Source organism: Neovison vison, chromosome 12, assembly GCF_020171115.1.
Source record: "Neovison vison isolate M4711 chromosome 12, ASM_NN_V1, whole genome shotgun sequence".
NCBI lineage: Eukaryota > Metazoa > Chordata > Mammalia > Carnivora > Mustelidae > Neogale > Neogale vison.
The window spans coordinates 52,369,010-52,391,509 of record NC_058102.1 but is presented as its reverse complement, the minus strand read 5'-3'; the positions used below and the strand labels follow the sequence as shown (position 1 = coordinate 52,391,509).

The window sequence follows — 22,500 nt, the reverse complement described above, 5'->3', positions numbered from 1 at the left end:
CCCAGGCGCCCCTAATTTAGATTTTTAATACCATTTCTAACAAAAGGAACTAAGGCTCCTTAGAAAAATGACTACTCTAGAGCTAATGCAGGGAATATTCAAGACGATTTCATGTCAGAAACTAAGAAAGTGCTTAAAAACAAAACCAACTGATACATGTCAAAGGGGGCATAAGAGCCAACTGATAGAACTTTCAGTGGTCAAAAATGAAACTTCGGTAATACAAAATATTTTATTACAGTTCAAGTTAGAAAATGAATATCTCTTAGCCTGTACTGAAATTAAGAGAATAGATTATAAATTGGTAAAAACAGACAAGTATCCTGAGCAAGAGAATTCCAATTAATGCATGTAGATTCTGCTACCTCAAGCAACTGTAGCATAACTCCCAAGCCCTTAAAACTGGTGTACATAGTGATCTTTTTTGAAATAGGACAGTATGGAAGGAGAGGGGGAAATAATATTACTATGTCAAAACCTGAAAAACACTCCAACTATGACCAAACTTAACACCCATAATGACCTAATGCGTTGATAACTTACATTCTTCCATACAAAGCGATGAGAACTACATTTTATGTCTATGCTCTTCTTCCCCAAAACCCTTCATCCCAGTCTAAGCATGAAAAAAATCTCAGAAAATTCCCAGTTGAGGGAAACTGTAAAATACCTGATCAGGAATCCTACAGACTAGCACACCAAGGAAATCAACGCAAGAAATGGATTCAGTTACTGATGCAGTGTTCACACAGATTGTGTTCATTAGCTGTATCAAGTGTACTTAGCAGGGGAAACTAGGTGTGTGGAGTACATAGAAATAATTATTTTTGCAACCTTTCTGTTCCTTTGAAACTCTTTTTGAAAAGTTTATTGTTACGCAATGCAAAAACAAGTACTATGAATAAAAGTCTAGAAGAATGTTATCAAACTCCTCTTTGGATTTTTCCTTTCAAAAATATACTCTGATAAAAATCTTTTAAAAAAGGGGCGCCTGGGTGGCTCAGTGGGTTAAGCCGCTGCCTTCGGCTCAGGTCATGATCTCAGGATCCTGGGATCGAGTCCCGCGTCGGGCTCTCTGCTCAGCGGGGAGCCTGCTTCCCTCTCTCTCTCTCTCTGCCTGCCTCTATGTCTACTGTGATCTCTCTCTGTCAAATAAATAAATAAAATTTAAAAAAAAAAATCTTTAAAAAAAAAAAAAGAAGAGTTCCTGGGTGGCTCAGTGGGTTAAAGCCTCTGCCTTCGGCTCAGGTCATGATCTCAGGATCCTGGGATCGAGCCCCGCATCGGGCTCTCTGCTCAGCAGGGAGCCTGCTTCCTCCTCTCTCTCTGCCTGCCTCTCTGCCTACTTGTGACCTCTCTCTGTCAAATAAATAAATAAAAATCTTTAAAAAAAAAATATATATATATATACTCTGTGTAGTGTGAACACTATTTTCTGTCATAAAGGCATCTGTATCTCAGTATATATATTTATCATTCAATAAATATATGTTTATCTTTCATTCTTATAAGCCTAGTGATAAAGAGTAACACATAATCACACACTGATAATCATTTTATGGAAATTGAAATGATAAAAATCTGCACAGTGTATGTGGATACCTACATAAGTAAATAAAACTGAGAAGTTAACCTGTGAATTATATTTGAACTGATAAATCAGGATCAACCACATGTAGAAAAGAGAAGGAGGTTATGCATTTTGTTTTTTTAAATATTTTATTTCTTCATTAGAGAGCATAAGCAGAGGGAGGTGCAGAAGGAGAGGGAGAAGCAGACCCCCCATTGAGCTGGGAGCACAAAGCCAGAGCCAGACACTCAGCCTCATCCATGCCCTCAACTCAGTCCCCCAACCGCTGACAGCTCTCCCTGGGGTCTTCAGATCAGTCCTGCCATGCCCTTAGTCCCTAATGCTAACCCTTGGATGGATTCTGAGAGGACCTTCCCCAAAGGCCTTGCTTCAAATCCCCAGGGACCGGGGACACAGGAGCAATACCAGATGACTCAGGCTGTCAGCCAGAAGGGCACTACGCCATTTAGATCTTCAGAAAGGTTTCAGAGCAGGAGAAGTGTGCATGCCCACCTCAGACCATGCCCATATTTAGTGGACCTCAGGATACAAACCCAGAGACAGCATTCACCCTGACCCATGCTCTCAACTCAGCCCTGGGAACACTCCCAAAAAGCACCTTTAGATCAGTCCTTCCATGCCTCTAGGTCCTAACCCTTGGTTGGGTTCTGAGGGGTCCATCCGTAGTGGCCGTGCTCCTTAGGGCAGGAGTTCGGGACACTTGGGCAATAGCAGAGGACTCAGCTGGCCTCCTTGAAGGAAATTTTGTCCTTTGGAGCTCTAGAAAAGATTCAGTGCTGGATAAATCTGCATGCCCATCTGAGGCCACCCCCACGTTCACTGGCCCCCTGGATGCAAAGCTGAACCCTGAAGTTCTTTATTAACTCATCCCCCAGTAGAGATTGAAACACCCTGGGCATGCCTGACATGCCCCTAGGCCCTAAGCTTAAACCAAGGCTGGGACTTCAGGCTTCTGTCCCCAAAGTCCTGGCATGCATGCCCTACGTGTTGGGGACACTTGAACAGTACCAGAGGGACTCTGCCTGCCACCCAGAAGGAACCCAAGCCAATTGGAAATCTGATAAGGATTCAGAGTAGGAGAAATCTGCATGTCCACCCGAGGCCAGGTGACTACTCTGGCATTTACTGGACCACTGGATACAAATCCAGATTCTGACAGTCATCCTGACACACGCCCTCATCTCTGCTGCCCTGGGAAGCTCACCAGTGCACCTTCACTTTGGTTCTGCCATGCCCTAGCCCCCTAACACTTACACTAGGTTGTGTTCTGAGAGGTCCATCCCCAAAGGTCTGCCTCTGATGTCCCAGGGAGGGCGGACAGCTGAGCAATGCCTGAGGACTAAGCCTGCAACACAGAAGAACACTGACATTTGGAATACTGGAAAGAAATCTGAAGAAAAAATCTGAAGGCAAAGCTGTACCCACCCCAGCAATCCTCCACTTTCATTGACCCCCTGCAAACGAACTCTGAGCCCAGCCCTCCCCTTATCCCTAAATGAACCCAAATCCTAAATCCTAAACCATAACCTTATCTCCTCTAATGCCTAACCCTCACCCTAAGCAGAAGAAAAAACCTGGAGAATGCTAAAAGACAAGTTGGGCAGGTGGACACAGCTGAAGTGGGTCTGTGGTCTATTTTATAAGGTGGAACCTGTATTGATCTCCTCATTTCAGGTTATGTGGTGGTCTGCAGGACACTGTCCCCATTTGGGGTAAAACACACTGTAGCATCCCATCTGAGGTGGCAAATGTGGTTAAGAAATGACAGCTAGGGGGGTGCCTGAGTGGCTCAGTGGAGCCACCTCTGCCTTTGGCTCAGGTCATGATCCCTGGGTCTTGGGATCAAGCCCCACATTGGGCTCTCTGCTCAGCAGGGAGCCTGCTTCCCCTCCTTTCTCTCTCTGCCTGCCTCTCTGCCTACTTGTGATCTGTCTGTCAAATAAATAAATAAAATCTTAAAAAAGAAAGAAAGAAAGAAATGACAGCTCGAGAGCCTGAGTGTGGAGATAAAGCACATTTGTGCTGCTGTAACAAGCTGACTACACAATGAAATCACCACAGAGGAAATGACTCTTCCAAACATCCACATTAGCACCACGTCCCAGAAGCAGAGAGGATATAAGACACTGGGATGGAGGCCAAGTCCTGCCAGATCCAGTTCGTCCACCATGGAGAAGCCACTCGCCCTTGCAGGAGGCCACATGTTAGCAAAAGACTTGTGGGAGGATTAAATCGGGGGGGCCCCGTGTCTTCACTGCAGTAGAAGCCGTGGGATTTGGAAGTTGGATTTGGAATTCCAATTCTCTACAACACTCCACCACAATCTGGTTAGAACTGTGAAGGGAAGCCTCAGTAAAGTCGACTAGGGATGCCGATAGAAGGGGAGGCTGGAAGGGAGAGCCTGCTGCCCAGTGTCCATGTGACCTGAACATGACCTGGCACCGAACTTGACCCTGACACAGACCCACACTTGGACCTCAGCTAGGGCTCAAGCCTGGCCCTGAGCCCAATCCAAGACCCTAACCGTAGCCCCCAAACCAAACAATGTTCCCAAGAATCAGAAGATAGAAACTGCAAATATCCAGCAATGGTGAATGCATAAACAAAGCATGCTGAAGGGTCTGAATTTGGGTTCAGGCTCAGGTTTCAGTCAGAGTTCTGGATCAGGGTTTAGGCTTACGGTCAGGGTGAAGGGCAAGGAAACAGAGTTTAGGGCTTTAGGTTTATGATTCAGGGTTTAAAACTCAGGGCTTCAAGGTCAAATTTGGGGACTGGGTTTATGCTGGGATTTTGGTTCAGGGTTCATGGCTCAGAGTTCTGGTTTAGGATTTGGGTTCATAGTTCAAGGCTTGGATCCAGGGCTCAGGTTCAGAGTCCAGGCTTCAGGTTCAACTTCAGGTTTGGGATTCAGGGTTCCAGCTGGGGCTTTAAGGTCAGGTTAGGTTTCAGTGTTAAAGTTAGAGGTTAAGGTTAGGTTTAGGGATGACGCATTTTCTTCACTTGTCATCATGGAAACAAAATTTCTATCTGAACTTCCTAAATCTGAAATGCATTTTGTCTGGGTGTCAAGAGCTGGTTTGTAACTTAGGATCCTAGTAACTCCCTACTGACAGCATTCTTGCACTAGAGTCTTCCAGTCACCCAGAAGCAGCTTTTGTCTTGGCCCAAACATACCCTGGGCAGAGAAGGCTGAGCTGGTGTCAAAGTTGGGATGACTTTACAATAGTAGAGCTGTGAAACAAAATATCAGGGAAATGTTCATGGAAAATAAAACAGGAGACAAGTAACTGGTCGATTCCCGATTCTTCCACAATAACAAAACCCAGTCTCCGATAGAATCTGATAATGTTCCCTAGGAAGGCCTATAGTACTCATTACCAGTACTGAAAGAGGGCCCCCTCCCCTGCTTTAAACTAAGAATCACAGCAGGATACATCCTGCTTTGTGTCAAAAATAAAATTTTATTATTTGGCTGTTCCAGTGTACAATTTGTGGAAGCACTAACATTTTCCTTTCTGGAATCCTCATCAACACGAGGGTAAAATGCAGGCAATGTTGTAATGCACTGCTCATTGGAATACCAAGTACAAGGAGGGCTTATCAGAAGCAATAAAAAGATATCGAATATGAAACTCGGAAAAAGCACCCTTGATGGGCACTTAATGAGGATCCCTAACCATAAGTTCTAACATCTCATCCTATGGAATTCACCCATAAAAATCATCAATAACAATAGCCTGCTGACCACTGTAACCACCTCACCACTGACCTCTAGGCTTGTAATACACACTCCAACCGCTAGAGACACACTTCTCAGCAGCAGATAGGGACTTGCCCACTCCCAGGGGACCAACTCTTAAGGGGAAGCCAAAAAAATCCCACCTCTTGGAAATCCCAGCCATTAGGACACAGTCACAGAAACCACACCCAGAACTCAATAAAGGACAGACATCTCATGAAGCGGATGCTGCAGATCACCACCACTCCTAGAAGTAACTCTACAGTGGACTCCAGGTCTGTCCCCTGCCCGGGATTACACAGGTCACCGCATTCTTCAATTCTCCATCCTCAGAACAAAACCGTGAACTGTCCTCATCAGTCCTGTGTGCAGGCTCACAGTGAACCCTGCGAAAGCCACACACCTTCTTGAGAGCACTCAGCCTCTCACGCCTATCCTAGCAGATGGAGGGTGGGGTCTCCCCGACTTCCATACCAACTAGAGAAAACTTGGAACAAGTCTTGCCATACTCCATGCAAAAGGCATATTCTTCATCTACAAAATGATGGATGCTGAAACACGAGGATTCCACTCACCTTTTTGAACCTAGATAAGTTGGAGCTATAGCTTGGCCAGAGCTATTATCCCCAACCCCCTATACACACACACACAGACACACAGACACACAGACACACAGACACACACACACACACCCTTCCCTTATGCACTCCAGACTTGTTTTCATCCACCTTATTCATTCTCCCCCATTGTCTGCAGAGTAGTACAGTAGTACTGAGGTGCTAGGTGCTAAGGCAGCACCTTGGACACATTTACTATCAAAAATTAATATTCATTTTATTAACAGACCATCCCAGAAGATCTTGCCACCACAGCCATTAAAAAAGTCATTATAACAGAGGTCCTAACAACCTGGGCCAATCTCCACATCTCTACTCCCTGGCTCCAGGGATTGGCTCATCCATGGGCATATGACCTCATCCCAACCAATGAGGTAGGAGGAACCTCAGGTCTCAGCCTGCAGAGCCAAGCATGGAGTGGACCACCCAGGCTTTTCCATCATGATTACAGAAGTAGTCTAGGCCAGGTCCGTGCCAGTGCCACAAAGGGCCCAGGAAGCCAGTGCTCCATAACATTGCTGAGGGCTGAATCAGACAAGTCCTGAAGCCCATGTGAGATCCTCACACATGTGAGATCCTCTGTTAACTCAGGAGAACCCTAAACATGCTCATGGTCTTGGCCTGAACAATATAAGCATCTGTTCGATATACCCGTCAGGCAGTGGGGACTTATTCAGCCAAACAATACCTACATGGGATTCAACCACAGACAAACGTGTTGTGGGAAGCTCAATGCCTACAAAGAAATGGGGAGGAATTCCTGTGGCCTTCACTGTTGGCCCATTTCACTATCATCTTTTTTTCCTTTCAAGTGCAGGGACCAGGGTCAGCCAGAATAGATCCCAGTGTCTTCCCACTCTGCCACGGGAAAAAAAAGAGCCCTCTGCCCCATCATCCATCGTGTTCCAGATCTAGGGTGTGGGAAACACACCTATTGGCCAAATGGGACCTTGCCCCATATTCTCACAATCAAGTGTGTCTGGAACATTAGTTATGGATGGTCTGTGGCTGCTATCAAGCCACAATGCAAGAGTGGAGTCATTGCTGGAGACACCACATGGACTGCAGCACCTAACAGAAAACCTTTAAACTGAATGCTCCCTTCATGCTCTGGTTCAAATCTTGTCCAACCACAACAGTATAAAAATAGAAATCAGTCACAAGAAGAAAATGGGACAGTCACAAATACGTGAAAATTCAACAACATGCTAGTAAACAACCAATAGTCAAATAAGGAATCAAAGGAAAATTTATAAGTACATTGAGAAAATGAAAAAGAGAACCTATGAAAAGTTACGGCATGCAGCCAAAGTAGTTCTAAGGGGTAAGTTCATAAAAATTCACGTCCTCATCAATCCATCTGAAAGCTCTCCAATAACCAACTTAATATACATGGAAAGAAGTGAGGGGAAACAAACAAACAAACAAATAAACCAGCAAAGCCCAAAATCAGATACAAGGAAATAACAAAAAGGAAAGTGGAAATAAATCCAATGGAGACTAAAAAGACAAAAGATCAATGAAAATATGAGCTGCACTTGTTGCAAAGATAAACCAAACTGACAAACTTTTAGCTAGATTCACCAAGAAAGAGAGGGCTCAAGTACAATGAGGAAACAAAGATAATGGATTCCTGTCTCACATCAAAATCCTAGATGAGAACACAGTCAACAACCTCTTCAACGTTGGGAACTGCAACTTCTTGCAAGACATGTCTCTAAAGGCCAGGAAAACAAAAACAAAAATGAACTATTGGGACTTCATCAAGGTAAAAAGCTTCTGCACAGCAAAGGAAACAGTTAACAAAACTAAAAGGCAACCTACAGAATGGGAGAAGATATTTGCAAATGGCATGACAGACAAAGGTCTGGTATCCAAGATCTACAAAGAACTGCTCAAACTCAACACCCAAGAAACAATGAAGCCACTCAAGAAATGGGCAGGAGACAGGGAGAGACACTTCTCCAAAGACAACACACAAATGACCAACAGTTCATGAAAAAATGCTCCACATCAGTTATCATCAGGGAATTCAAAACCATAATGAGATATTACCTACCAGCAGTTAGGATGGCTGAAATTAACAGGACAGGAAAAACAACTCTTGGCAAGGATGTGGAGAAAGGGGAACCCAATCTTATACTGTTGGTGGGAATGGAAGCTGGTGCTGTCACTCTGGAAAACAGCATGGAGCTTCCTCAAAAAGTTAAAAGTAGAGCTGCCCTACAACTCAGCAAATGCACTCCTGGGTATTTACCCCAAAGATACAGATGCAGTGAGAAGGAGTACATGCTCCCCAATGTTCATGGCAGCGATGTCCACAAGAGCCAATGTCCACAAGAGCTCAGATGTCCTTCAACAGAGGAATGCATAAAGAAGATATGGTACATACATTCCACAGAATTTTACTCAGCCATCACAAGGGATGAATACCCACCATTTGCATCGACATGGATAGAAATGGAGGGGGTTATACTAAATTAAATCAATCAAGCAGAGAACGACAATAATCATATGGTATCACTCCTATGCGGAACACAAGGAATAGTGTGGAGGACCACAGGGGAAGGGAGGGAAAACTGAATGGGAAGAAATCAGAGAGGGAGACAAACCATGAGAGATTCTTAATCACAGGAAACAAACTGGACGAGAGGTAGGTTGGGGGGTTAGGGTAGTTGGGTGATGGGTATTAAGGAGGGGACATGTGGTGATGAGCCCTGGGTGTTATGTGCAACTAATGAATCATTGACCATTACATCAAAAATTGTACCTTGGCTAACTGAATCTAAATTAAAAATGAGAAAAACTTAAAAAAAAAGAAAAGAAAAGAAAGAAACTGGAGCTATTACAAGGAATATGACAAAAATACAAAGGATTGTTACAGAGTACCATGAGGAAGTAGAGGCCAACACCTTTGACAACCAAGAAGAAATGAATAAGTTCCTAGCAACAAACTAGAATCAACTATGAAGGGCAGGGAGGGGAATCTGAACATTACTGATCACTAGTAAAAAGATGGATTTGATAATCAAATCCTCCCAGTAAACAAATGCCCACGACCAGTTTCACTGAGAAATTCTAACCAGACAGTAGAAGAATTAATACTAATCCTTCCCAAACAGTTTTTGAAAAGGAAGAGAAGGGCACACGTCCAAACTCATTTCATGAAGGCAGTACCCTGCTACCAAAACAAGACAAAGATGCTACAAGAAAAGGAAAGGCCAATAACCCTCGTGAACAGAGATGCAAAAATCCTCCACAAATTATCGGCAACATCAATTCAACAATCCAACAGGAGAATCACACAACATGATCCAGTGGGATTTATTCCAGGGATGCAAGGATGATTCCATATCTGCACATCCACCAATAGCACACACCACCTTACCAAAAAAAAGATAAAAATCCTAGGATTGTTACAACAGATGCAGAAAGAACACTTGACAAGATTCAATATGCATTTATGATAAAGACTCTAAACCATCTGGGTACTTAGGGAACATACCTCAACCAAACAAAGGCCCTGTATGAAAAGCCCACAGCTGATGTTACACTCCAGGGTGAAATACTGAAAACGTTCCCACTACCAGCAAGAACAAGATAAAGATGCCCACTTTTATCACTTTCATTTATCATCATCTTGAAAGCCCTTGCGAAACCATTTAGACCAAAAAAAAAAAAAAAAAGACGTGAAATCTAAATAGAAAAAAAAATGGTCACTATTTGCAGATGACATGATACTACATGTAGAAATCCCTAAGGAGTCCAAAAAAAATAAATAAATTTTTTATTAACAAATAAACAAATTTGAACAAATTAGAATAAATAAATTCAGTAAAGCTACAGGACACAAAGTCAATTACACAGAGACATGTTGCATTTCTTTTTTTTAAAGAATGTATGTATTTGACACAAAGAGACAGAGAGAGAGAGAGAGAGAGAGAGAGAGAGCATAAGCAGGGGGAGCAGCAGAGAGTCAGGGAAAGGCAGATTCCTTGCTGAGCAGGAAGCCCAATGCCAGACTCATTCCCAGAACCCCAGGATCATGACCTGACCTGAAGGCAGACACTTACCAACTGAGCCAACCAAGTGCCCCGACTTGTATTTCTATATACCGATGACCAACTCTCACAAAGAGATTAAGAAAGCAATGCCATTGGGGCGCCTGGGTGACTCAGTGGGTTAAAGCCGCTGCCTTCGGCTCGGGTCATGATCTCAGGGTCCTGGGATCGAGTCCCGCATCGGGCTCTCTGCTCGGCGGGGAGCCTGCTTCCTCCTTTCTCTCTCTCTGCCTGCCTCTCTGCCTACTTGTGATCTCTCTCTGTGAAATAAATAAATAAAATCTTAAAAAAAAAAAAAGAAAGAAAGAAAAGGAAAACCATCGTTTAAGGCAACGCAATTGCAGACTTCAAGGTTTACTAAGAAGGTGTAATATCAAGACAGTATGATCCTGACACAAAAACAGACACACAGATCAATGGAACAGAATAGGGAAGCCAGAAATGGACCTTCAACTCTAGGGTCAACTAATGTTCCTCAAAGCAGGAAAGAATATCCAATGGTGGGGGGGAAACTGTCTTCAATAAATGGTGTTGGGAACAAGGGAGATAATAATGAGAATAATGAAGATGGATATCAGAATAATAAAGCAGAATAATGAAGCTGGACCATTTCTTTATACCATACACAAAAAATAGACTCCAAGTAGATGAAAGACCTCAATGTGAGACAGGAATTCATCCAAATCCTTGAGGAGAACAGAGGCAGCAGCCTCTTTGACCTCAACCACAGCAACTTCTTGCTAGACATGTCTCCAAAGGTGAGGGAAACAAAAGCAAAAATGAATTGTTGGGATTTCATCAAGATTGCAAGCATTTACACAGCAAAGGAAACAGTCAACAAAATTAAAAGACAACAAAAAGAATGAGAGAAGATATTTTCAAATGACATATCAGATAAAGGGCTCGTATCCAAAATCTAGAAAGAACTTACCAAACTCAACACCCTCAGAACAAAAAATCCAATCAAGAAATGGGGCAAATACATGAACAGACATTTCTCCAAAGACATCCAAATGGCCAACAGACACTTAAAAAAGTGCTCAACATCCCTTGATATTAGGAAAATACAAATCAAGTCCATAATGAGACAGTACCTTACACCAGTCAGAATGGCTAAAATGAACAAGTAAGGATAAGACAAGTGTTGGTGAGGAGGTGAAGAAAGAGGAAGTGTTTTATACTGTTGGTAGGAATGCAAGCTGGTGAAGCCACCCTGGAAAACAATGTGGAGGTTCTTCAAGAAGTTGAAAATAGAGCTACCCTACAACCCTGCAACTGCACAACTGGGTGTTTAATCCAAAGATAAAAATGTAGTGCTCTAAAGGGTCACCTGCACCCCAATGTCTATAGCAACAAGGCCCACAAGAGCCAGAGTATGGAAAGAGCCCAGATGTCCATCGACAGATGAATGGATATATATGGGTATATATACCATTGAGTATTATGCAGCCATTAAAAAATGAAATCTTGGGGCACCTGGGTGGCTCAGTGGATTAAAGCCTCTGCCTTCTGCTCAGGTCATGGTCCTGGGGTCCTGGGATCCCTGCATCGGGCTCTCTGCTTGGCGGGGAGCCTGCTTCCCCCCTCCCTCTCTGCCTTCCTCTCTGCCTACTTGTGATCTCTATCAAAAATAAATAAATAAAATCTAAAAAATAAATAAAAAATAAAAATGAAATCTTGGGGTGCCTTGGTGGCTCAGTGGGTTAAGCCTCTGCCTTCAGCTCGAGTCATGATCCCAGGGTCCTAGGATCGAGCCCTGCATAGGGCTCTCTGCTCAGCAGGGAGTCTACTTCTCCCCCCCTCTCTCTGCCTGCTTCTCTGCCTACTTGTGATCTCTCTCTCTCTCTTGGGCAGGGCACCCCCTCCCTCAGACATCTGGCCCCTTTCGAAGACCCCTCTGGCTTCAGACCACCCTCAGAACCCTGTGCCTTCGGTTCCTGCACGAGCCCTGCCTGAGAGTTGTTCCTGGTTCCTGGCAAGGTCTGCTAGTTTCAGACCTTCCCTGGCTTGGGCTTTAGGAAATGCAATGGTTGGGGCGCCTGGGTGGCTTGGTGATTAAGCCTCTGCCTTCAGCTCAGGTCATGATCCCAGGGTACTCTGATGAACCGGCATCTGGCTCCCAGCTGAGCGGGAGGCCTGCTTCTCCCTCTCCCACTCCCCCTGCTTGTGTTTCCTCTCTCACTGTGTCTCTGTCAAATAATAAATAAAATCTTAGGGAGGAAAAAAAAAAAAGGAAATGCAATGGTTTCCCACATTTCCAAGGCAACTTTAAGACCCAAAAAGCAATGCTCTAAGCTGGAGGAGCTTCACCTTCTGGTCTCACCCGTGGAGTGGATAGTGCTTCTCAGACCTTCGGAGCATCCTTCCACGATGAGCCCATTTGTGCTGGAATATATATTCATATCCTTAGTTCTGCAGGGAAGCTCCAGGATGAATCAGAACAACTGCCCTCTGTGCTGTTGGAGTGGTGAACGAGGAACATTGATTTTTCACTTAAAAAGAAAACATGTTATTGTCAAAACGAAGGGAACAAATCCCTTTAAACATTTTGGAGAGAAAAGAAGAGAGTTTTATTCAAACACAAGTCAAGACAGCTGCCTGGGAGACACAATCTTCACAAGGAAGGGAGTGATCACGGGGAGGAACATTTGGAGCAGGTTTCTATATTCGGTCTGTTTTGTTTTGCATACAGAGTGATACATCATCATGAGGAAGAACATTCCAGAAAGTTACAGACTTTTTCTTTCTTATGTTTTCAGTATGTGCACCATCATCACTAGCAGTGGGTAGCTTCCCATTTCCATATAGCCATGTTGTCCCTATTAGCTCAGGGCTACCAAAAAGGGCAGCTGTGAGGGGACCACAGGCCAAGGCTGCCAGGTGTGACTGGGGCAGGCAGAACTCTGACTTAAGGCTCAATTCCTGTCTAGATAATCATACTGCTCTTCACAGACAGAGTGCCATTGTCTGCGAGCTCTGATGTATGAAAGGTTGAAAATTTCCCTTGTGATTCCCTCTCTAGCCCTTAGGATATATAGCAAAGTTACATTTAATTTTTAGACATTGAGGGACTTCCCGGTTTTCTTTTCATTATAACTATGGTTCAATTCTCCTGTGGTCTAAGAATATAATCTAGTTAACTTCAGGCTTTAAAATGTGTAGACTTGCTTCATGGCCCAACATTTCATCTACTTGGGTAAATACCTCGGACCACTTGTAAATAATGTATTCTGTACTTAATGTGTAATGCTCCATATATATCAATTAGGTCACATTTGTTACCAATGTTTCATCTGCTTTTTCTATCATATTGAGAAAGGTATATTAAAATCTTCAAACAATGCTACTCTAGTCAACAATGCATCGGAAAATCTACCAAGTGTTATAAGGCAAGAGAAACAAAAAGAATAAGAATTGAGGAAATAATTGTGACTATTCACACATCATATGAGGGTATACATAGAAAATATAAAATCGTCTATAAATACACTATTAGAATTAAAAATGGAAAACTTGCAAATCTTAGAACCAAGAAAGCAATCCAGAAAGCAGCCTGGGGACGAGATTTCTTATGGATGGAGGGAGGAGCATCAGAATAATGTCAGCCTGTCCACAGAGACCTGGCAAGCCAGAAAGGGCTAGCAAAACATATTCAGGATACTAAATGAAAAGAACATGCAGCCAAGGATACCATATCCAGCAAAGGCTGTCATTCAAAGAAGAAATAATACCTATTCTTATGAAGCTGTTTCAAAAAATAGAAGCAGAAGGAAAATTTCCAAACTCGTTCTATGAGGCCAGCATTACAATGACCCCAAAACCAGGCAAAGACTCCATTTAAAAGGAGAATTACAGAGCAATATCCCTGATAAACATGGGTGCCAAAATACTCAACAAGATCCTAGCTGATAGATCCACCAGTACATGAAAAGGATTATCCATCACGATCAGATGGAATTTATTCCTGGGATGTAAGTGTGTGGTTCAACATTGGCAAATCAATCAACATGACAGACCACATCAATAAAAGAAAAGACAAGAACCATAGGATCCTCTCAATTAATGCAGAAAAGCATTTGATACAAATCAGCACCCTTTCCTGATTAAAACTCTTCAGAGAGTAGGGATAGAGGGGATATTCCTCAGTTTCATAAAAACCATCTATGAAAAGCCCACAGCGAATACCATTTTCAATGAGGAAAAGATAAGGGCTTTATCCTTAAGAGCAGGAACACAACAGGGATGCCCACTCTCACCACTACTATTCAACATAGTACTAGAAGTCCTAGCCTCAGAAATCAGACTACAAGAAGAAATAAAAGGCATATAAATTGGCAAAGAAGTCAAACTCTCTCTTCCCAGATGACATACCTTATGTGGAAACGCAAGACTTCACTCCCAAATTACAAAAACTCAGGCCAGTTTGCATTTCTGTAGATCCTCTGGAGCTAGAATGCCCCCAGTGCCCCTGGGGGTCTGGGGTCAGGTCCAGCACACACCCTGATGCTGCCCTGTTGGAACCTTTCATGAGCCTCCTGATCCCTTCCTCCACGAGACACCCTCTACCCCCTGACAACTCCAGCCTGCTTCCTGGAACTCCCATTCCCCTTTCTGACTCCATGGTTCACTTTTCCCATCACTGCCCTCATAGAGAGTACATTGAACTACTTCCTATTCTGTCATTTAAATGTTTTCTGTCATGTTTGCTGTGAAACGGTACCTCGCATCATCTACACCGATGTAGAATCCCTTGTCGCATTGCCTGACGTCGCTGTGCCCTCACAGTGTCATGGGGCTAGTGTCCTGGGCAAGGTCCTCACTAAGCCAGCTCAGCGGTGGCAGTGACGGCCTGAGCCAGGCACTGCTATTTGTGTGCAAGTAAACCTAAACCAAAACCTTGGTTTAGGCTCAGAATTGTTCATGGCCCCTCAGCCACAACAGATGGCCTGGGGGTATAGCCTGAAGACACTGGCTAGTCCAGTGTTGCCCTGGGGAATCTCCATGGAACAGCCATTGTGTCCACTAGGGGAACTGCATAGGAGTGGGGACGATGGGAGTCAGAACCCCTGAGATAGAATCTGTCTCAGAGACTGCCCAGAACTTCTTAGGAGTTCATTCCATCGTCTTGAATGAATACATTTACCTAAAAATGTCTTCTCCTTTTAGAAAGCATGAGCCTCAAGCTCCAATGAAGGTACTCTCCTAAGTCATACTGGCAATCAGCAAAAAAGCCAGACCGAGATGGGAGATGGCCTCCAGTATGATCCCCAAAACTGGCTTTAGCTACAGCCACAAATACCCATTGATCTTTCCTGGACCCCCAAACTTTCCTGGGACTCTTCACTGGGCATATTGTGGGAACAAAGTCCATGTCAGGGCCACAGAAACCTCTGGCAGTGGTTATAACGAGACTCTGAGATGTCAGTGGAGTCCTAAGCCATGGGCCCTCTCAGAGTTGGTCTGCAAAGACATGGTTGGTGGGAAACCCACATGCTGACAGAGGGTAGAGGAAGATGGAAAAAGCTAGGCTTCTCCATTGCGACAGCACAAGTGGCGTAGGCCAGGCCCGTGCCGGTGCCACTGAGGGCCCAGGCAGCCAGGTGCTCCATAACATTGCTGAGGGCTCAATCAGACTTGTCCTGAAGCCCACACATGCTAGATCCTCCGCTAACTCAGCAGAACCCCAAATGTGCTCATGGTCTTGGCCTAAACAAGATGAGCATCTGTGTGGCATAGAACCCGCAAGATATACCCACCAGGCCTTGTTGACTGACCCAGCCAAACAATACCTACATGGAATTCAACCACAGACAAACATGTTGTGGGAAGCTCAAGGCCTACAGAGAAATGGGGAGGAGGAGGGAATTCCTGAGCCTTCATTGTTAGCCAATCTCACTATCATCTTTTATTGCTTTCACCAACAGGGGGCGGGGTCAGACAGGAAAGATGCCAGTGTCTTCCCACTCTGCCCCTGGAAAAGAAGAGCCCTCTCCCTCTTCATTCGTCATGTTGCAGATATGGGATGTGGGAAACTATCACCCATGGGCCAAATGGGACCTCCCCCCATATTCTTGCAATCAAGTGTGTCTGGAACATTAGTTCTGGACAGTCTGTGGCTGCTTTCAAGTCACAGTGCAAGAGTGGAGTCATTGTCAGAAACACCACATGGACTGCAACACCTAACAGAAAATCTTTACAGAAGACTTCCCAGAAAAGTCTGTGCCGATCCCTGGTCTCAAAGATCCTAGGATCATGTCCCTTCTTTGAGTAGAACATAGTGCCATCTGGGTCAAATCTAATTTCTTCACCCCCCGAGGCAAGGGCTTCCATCCCTTTAGCCACAACGCCATCTCCACCCTCCTCTACTGACACCTGGAATGTCACGTCTACAGGTCTGCCGCCCAACAGGAATTCACTGTTGTTTACAAGGTAGTGATGCTCAGAAATGGAGGTGTAAGTGTGAACGTGTGAGGATGAGCATGTGTTTCCTCTTTGGTAGGCACAGTGTGCAAGGAGAATACAATAGAGTAGCATGCTTTCCGTCCTACAGGAACAGCCATGCAACGTGGCTGCAGAGTAACCTCAGAAGGAAGGCACCTTCACAGAACAAACTTCATCTGGGAAGACGCCCAAGACCCTTGTCCTGGACACTAGGTTCCACCGAGGCTGAGGACACACAGAAGGACAAAGACTCCCCACGCTCATCAGGGTTCTGAGGGATGCCTGCTGTTCCAAGACCAAAGATCTCAAAAGCATTCATTCGCCAGGCATGCCATTCCAGCCAGGCATCTGTGAAAGATCTACTCCAAGCAGAAAGGACAGACCAAGAGACAACAAATGACAGCCTTGTGTGACAAGAGGCGTGACAGGAGACACTCAAGAGGACTGGGGGTGTGCAGCGTTGGACAGACCTGGGGGTAGGGAGACAGGAAACACTCCAGGAGGGCGATCATGACAGGGGATGCTTGGGAGGACTGGGGGTGTGCAGGGTTGGCCAGACCGGGGGGCAAGGGGACCACGGGTGCTCCAGGAGGATGTCACAGATGTGCCCTTGGGCACATGTGTCAGTGTGACTGGGCTTTGGCTAGACTGGAAATAACAGTGTGGGCATGGGGCAGTGTCCCTAAACAGTCTTCTGCAAGGCAAGAGTTTGGTCACGAGATTTCTTTCATTATGATTTCATGTCACATGCGACCGTGAGTCCCTAAAGCTGATCGTGTAGAGCATGAAGTACATAGCTGGCCATGGCTTTCAAACCTGAGGTGCCATGGCAGAACACACTTGATCTTTCTTTTGGCTGCTTTCAGAGTAGGATGACTCTTCCTGACTTCCTCTCTGACCCCAGGACAGGGAAGAAAGGCAACACAGATCTACACTTCGATGGTCAACAGAAATCTGCAAACCCAATTTCTCACAGGAGCTAAAGGTTCAGGACCAGGGTGACAGAAGGGGAGGCCGATAGCAAGGAACCAAGGGAATACATCATGTGCATGTGAGCTGGCCCACTTGTATAGCTGTCGGAAGCAAGCCATGCCTGACAGGACAGAGTCCCACCTGTACCTGGTCTGTCTGTTTGCTGCCCTTGAGCAGAGCAGAGGATGGGCTGAGCTGCGTGTCGCTGTCGGCAGGGAGGCGGCCAGCTGGCCACAGATGCTACCTGCCAAGGCCTTAGAGGACCAGCTCCTGGTCTTCAGCTAAGATGAAACAATATTTATGTGCAGTGACCTATTTCTGGGGACAGGTCATGTGCTCAGTGCTTTGGTGACTATATCCTCTCCTGTTGTATTTTTAAAAAGCACCTTAGGCAGGTAAGATTGGCATACAAAAAACTGTCCCTAGTTAATGTATGTAACTTGACTCTGACCCTAACCCTCATATCTAGTTAAGAGATACTCGATGTAGAATACTGCTCATAAATTAGAGGATGGTTTTTAGAAGCTAAGGACTTCAGGGACCAACCTTCTTCAGTCTTACTATTCTCCGTTGAATCCTGTAAATCGGGACTCATTGAGCCACTGCTATCTGGAGAGTGACCACACTGGGGCAGCGGTGAGTCAACAGTGCCCCAAATCCCACTGTAAAGCCCATTCTTCCTTCACCCCGTCAAACCTTGTTCATTCAATGTCTGCAGATCATGGCAGAGATGATGAAAAGTGTGACTTTGTTGAATTTTTTAAAAACGAAACTAATTCTTTCAACCTATTAAGAATAGAAGACTTTTTCTAATATCTCAGTCTTGGAGAGCACATGAAGGCCCAGGGGCCTGGGAAAGGGCTATGACTATGGAATCAGCTCAGGTCTGCTTAGGAAACAAGGATGGCTTCTATTCCCCTTCTTTTCAGGAAGAAATCTGTCTGCACTACCAGCACTGAATCCACACCAATAAAACAGTGCAAAATGGTGCTGCTCAGAGGAAAACAAAGGAGAATCAACAGCCTCCAGAAACAAAGAAAGAGCCACACCCAGGAACCAAGAAGACAGATCACTAAGGCTCTGCTCAGGCCAGTCTGCATTTCTGTAGATCCTCCGGAGCTAGATGCCCCCAGGGCCCCCGGGGGTCATGGGGTAGGCAGAGCACACACCCTGATGCTGCCCTGTTGGAACCTGTGACAAGCCTCCTGAGGTTTGACAAGCCTCCACGAAACACCCCATACCCCGTGACACCAGCCTGCTTCTTGGAACTCCCATGCAGGAATGGCCATGCAATGTGGTTGCCTAGTGATCTCAGAAGGAAGCCACCTTCATAGAACAAACTTCATCTGGGAGGACTCCCAGTCCCTTGTCCTGGACACTAGATCCCACTGAGGCTGGGGGCACACAGAAGGACAGAGACTCCCCCTGCCCATCATCAGGATTTTGAGGGCACCTGCTGTTCCAGGACCAAAGATCCCAAAACCATTCATCTGCCTGCCATCCAGCCAGGCATCTGTGAGAGAGATCTACTCCAAGCAGAAAGGACAGACCAACAAATGACAGTCTTGTGTGACAAGTGCCACCACAGGGGACACTCAGGACTGGGGTGTGCTAGGGGGACCAGAAATCCTCCAGGATCACCTCTGACTGCTGACCAAGGCTTTCTTGTACTCAGTCCTCTGTGGAGCCCACCTCAGCCCTAACCCTAAGCCTGGGTTTGGTTCTCGGGCTTCCGTCCCCAGAGTCTGGTCCCCAACCCATCCTGATAGTGGACCCCTGTGCCACACCCCCAGGAGTTCACCTGCCACCCACTAGGAAACCGTGCCCTTTGGAGCTGCAGAGAACCCTCAGAGCAGGGGAATCCTGCATGTACCCCAGAGGAGACCCCCATACTCGGCGGCCCCCTGGGCCACAAACCCAGATTTGACACCTGGTTTGAACCATGCTCTCCAACCAGCTCCCCAGCGATCCCGCCTCAGTGCTGGCGGATAGGACCTGCCATGCACCAAGGCCCAAACCCTAACTCTAGTTTGGGTTGTCAGTCTTCCATCCCCAGAAGCCTGGTCCCCAATCCCTCCAGACTGGGAAACCCTAGTCACACTCCAGGACTCTGCCTGCCACCCAGAAGGAGACTGTGCCATTGGGACCTGTGCAAAACCCTCAGACTGGAGAAACCTGCACGCCATCCTCAGGCCACCCCCACCTTCTGTGCCACCCTTGGCTACAAACCCAGAGCCCCAGGCTCAGCCTCCCCCCTCCCTTAACTTTGACCCCAGGGAGCCCGCGTCCCTGGTGGCCAACAGGGAAGCCGCCTGGACCTGGACCACAGTCATACATGTCCCAACACTGGGTGGGCATGCATCGAGTATTGCCTCACAACAACAGCCAATTCGCACTAGTTTTCTGCCCAAATGAATGTTGATTTAGGCAGAAAGCTTGTGAGGATTGGTTGTGTACCCCAGTGAACTAGCTTTCGGCGGTGAGGGCATTTGGGGGGGCCGCATTGGCCAGTCACGGGGGTCCCGCATAGTCATGAACCGAAGCTTGCAAGAAAGCCCTCTAAACGCCAAGTGCAATTGCAGCGTGGATGGCCTCTGAATGCAGGCAAGGCCTATCCTCTACTCTCTCCTCTGGGGAACCTGCCTTATAGCTGGCAGATGGGGCCTGCCATGACCATAGGCCTTAACCCTAACCCTGAGCTGGGTTCGCAGGCTTTCGTCCAAGAGGCCTGGCCCTCAAGCCCTCCAGATTGGGGACCCCTGAGGCCTACCGCAGGACTCAGCCTGCCACCCAGGAGGGAAGTGTACCCCTGGAAGCTGCAGGAAACATTCACAGTAGGAGAAACCTGCGTGCCCACCTCAGGCAACCCTCACCTTCGGGGGCCCCTTTCTGCCAAAAGAAGCCTGTGCCTGAGGCTCAGGCTCACACCCTAACTCAACTCTGCCTCCAGGAAGCTCACCTCTGCGGGGGGGCGGGGGGGGCCTCTGGAAGCCAAGTGGGCCAAGCAACCCACCTCGTATGGCCACAACACGCACCTACCGATGAATGCTCTCACCCAGGGCCGGAGTGTGGCCCAAAATGCCACCCAATGCCAGCCAGTTCTCACGAGCTTTCTGCCCAAACTGATGTCGATTTGGGCAGAAAGCTCATGAGAATTGGCCTGAATGCCCTGATGAACTCGCTTCCAGTGGCAGGGGCCTATGGAGGAACCTACTGGTGAAGGCCCAGGGTCTCACGTGGTGTCGCCTGAAGGCTACAGGAAAGCACTCTGAAGGGCGGGCGCATGTGCAGCCCCTTCCCCTACAAACGCGCGGGTCAAACAGGCCCTCTACCCAGCCCCCCTGGGAGCCCTCAGCACCAGCAGATGGGGCCTGCCACAACCCTAGGCTTGAACCCTAAACCTGGGTTGGGTCTCAGTCTTCCATCCCCAGTAGGTCTGACCCTCAAGCCCTCCAGACTGGGGACCCCTGAGCCATACTGCAGGACTCCACCTGCCACCCAGAAGGAAACCGTGCCATTGGGAGCTGCGGGAAACAGAGCGGGAGAAACCTGCACGCCCACCTCAGGCCGCTGTCACTGTCGGTGCCCCATTCTGCCAAAAAAAGCCAGAGCCTGAGCCTCAGGCTCACACCCTAACTCAACTCTGCCTCTGCAGGGGTTGGGGGGGTTGGGGGGGGAGGGGCGCCTCCGGGAGCTGCATGGGACTGGCTTGTGGTCTCCCATGGCTGCAGCACTCACCTACCCACAAACACTCTCATCCCGGACCCGGAGCGCGGCCCGAAATGCCATGCAACACCAGCCAATTCTCATGAGCTTTCTGTCCAAATCGATGTCGATTTGGGCAGAATGCTCATGAGATTTGCCTGGAAACCCCTGGCAGAACTCGCTTCCAGTTGCCCGGCCTTCACGAAGCTGCCTGGGCTTGGCCCGAGGTCCCAAGTGGTCTTGGCAGGAACCCTTCGAGAAAGCGCTCTAAAAGCCAGGTGTCCAGGTGATCAAACCCTCCCTCTATTCAGCCCCCTGCGGTTTCGTTTTCAGCACTGGCAGATGTCGGGGACCGCCTCCGGCCGGGAAAGTCCCCACCATTACAAGATGGCACTTGGCTCACTGCCAGCAAAATATGCTGCAAGTAAACACCGAACTTTCTGGTGAAGCCCACCTGAAGGAGGACATAGTCATTGGCTGTTTCAAATTTAATCAGTAAAATAACAGGACTCTCATTGGCTCTCCCCATTGTTTGGCCCCTTATTGGTCACCCTGACACATATAAGCTAAGAAAGTTGTCGAAATAGAGAGACGAAGCATTAACACCATGCCAGGCTGGTTGTCGTTCTTGCGGGCCGAGGGCGACAGGCAGATCCGGCCTGCCATGACTCTAGGCCCTATCCCAACCCCAGCGTTGGATTTTCAGGCTTCTGTCCCCAGGGGCCTCCCCCAAGCCCTCCAGATTTGGGACCCCAGAGCTACACCCCAGGAGTCCGCTTGCCACCCAGATGGAAACTGTGCCATTTGGAGCTGTGCAGAACCTTCAGAGCCAGAGAAACCCACATGCCCCCTGAGGACAACCCCACCTTCTGCAGCAGCCTGGCTGCAAACCCACAGCCTGACATTCCGCCTGACCCCACCCTCAGCTCAGCACCCCAGGGAACCCGCTTCAGCCCTGGCAGATGGGGCCTGCAGGCCCTTAGCTCAGCTCACCTCAGGGACCACTGTCAGCTCCAGGCAGACCTGGAACTCCCATCTGCCATTAACACTCTGGGATCCCCTCTCCTTCTTCCAAAATTACACTGGTCCAAGTCTTTCATGAGAAATGGAAAAGGCTACCTCCTGAATGCTTAACACCTCCTTTCCTCTTCCATCCTATTTCTCTCCACTTACCTTTGTACCTGGGCAAACTGTAAGTAAAATATGAAGGAACATGTAGAGGCGCTGAGATCTGAATCTTTCACTGCAGCGTTCTGAGGGCTTCTTACATAATAAGAAACTAGTGTATCCTACCACAGTGTGTTTGAAAATGACCCTCTACAGAATGGGAAAGTGAAAATCACTCCATTTTTACCTCACTTTTCATAAAGCAGA

General features: G+C 46.9%; 1 protein-coding gene across 1 annotated transcript in view; it reads right to left on the bottom strand.

Annotated features, from left to right (window-relative positions):
* Nucleotides 1–22,031, bottom strand: part of LOC122890893 — a 64,699-nt gene extending 42,668 nt beyond the window's left edge. Inside the window, 2 exon segments of the mRNA XM_044226339.1 lie at nucleotides 21,172–21,393; nucleotides 21,993–22,031. Coding sequence (XP_044082274.1) covers nucleotides 21,172–21,393; nucleotides 21,993–22,031 — 261 coding nt within the window.
* Between the last annotated feature and the right edge of the window lie 469 nt (nucleotides 22,032–22,500).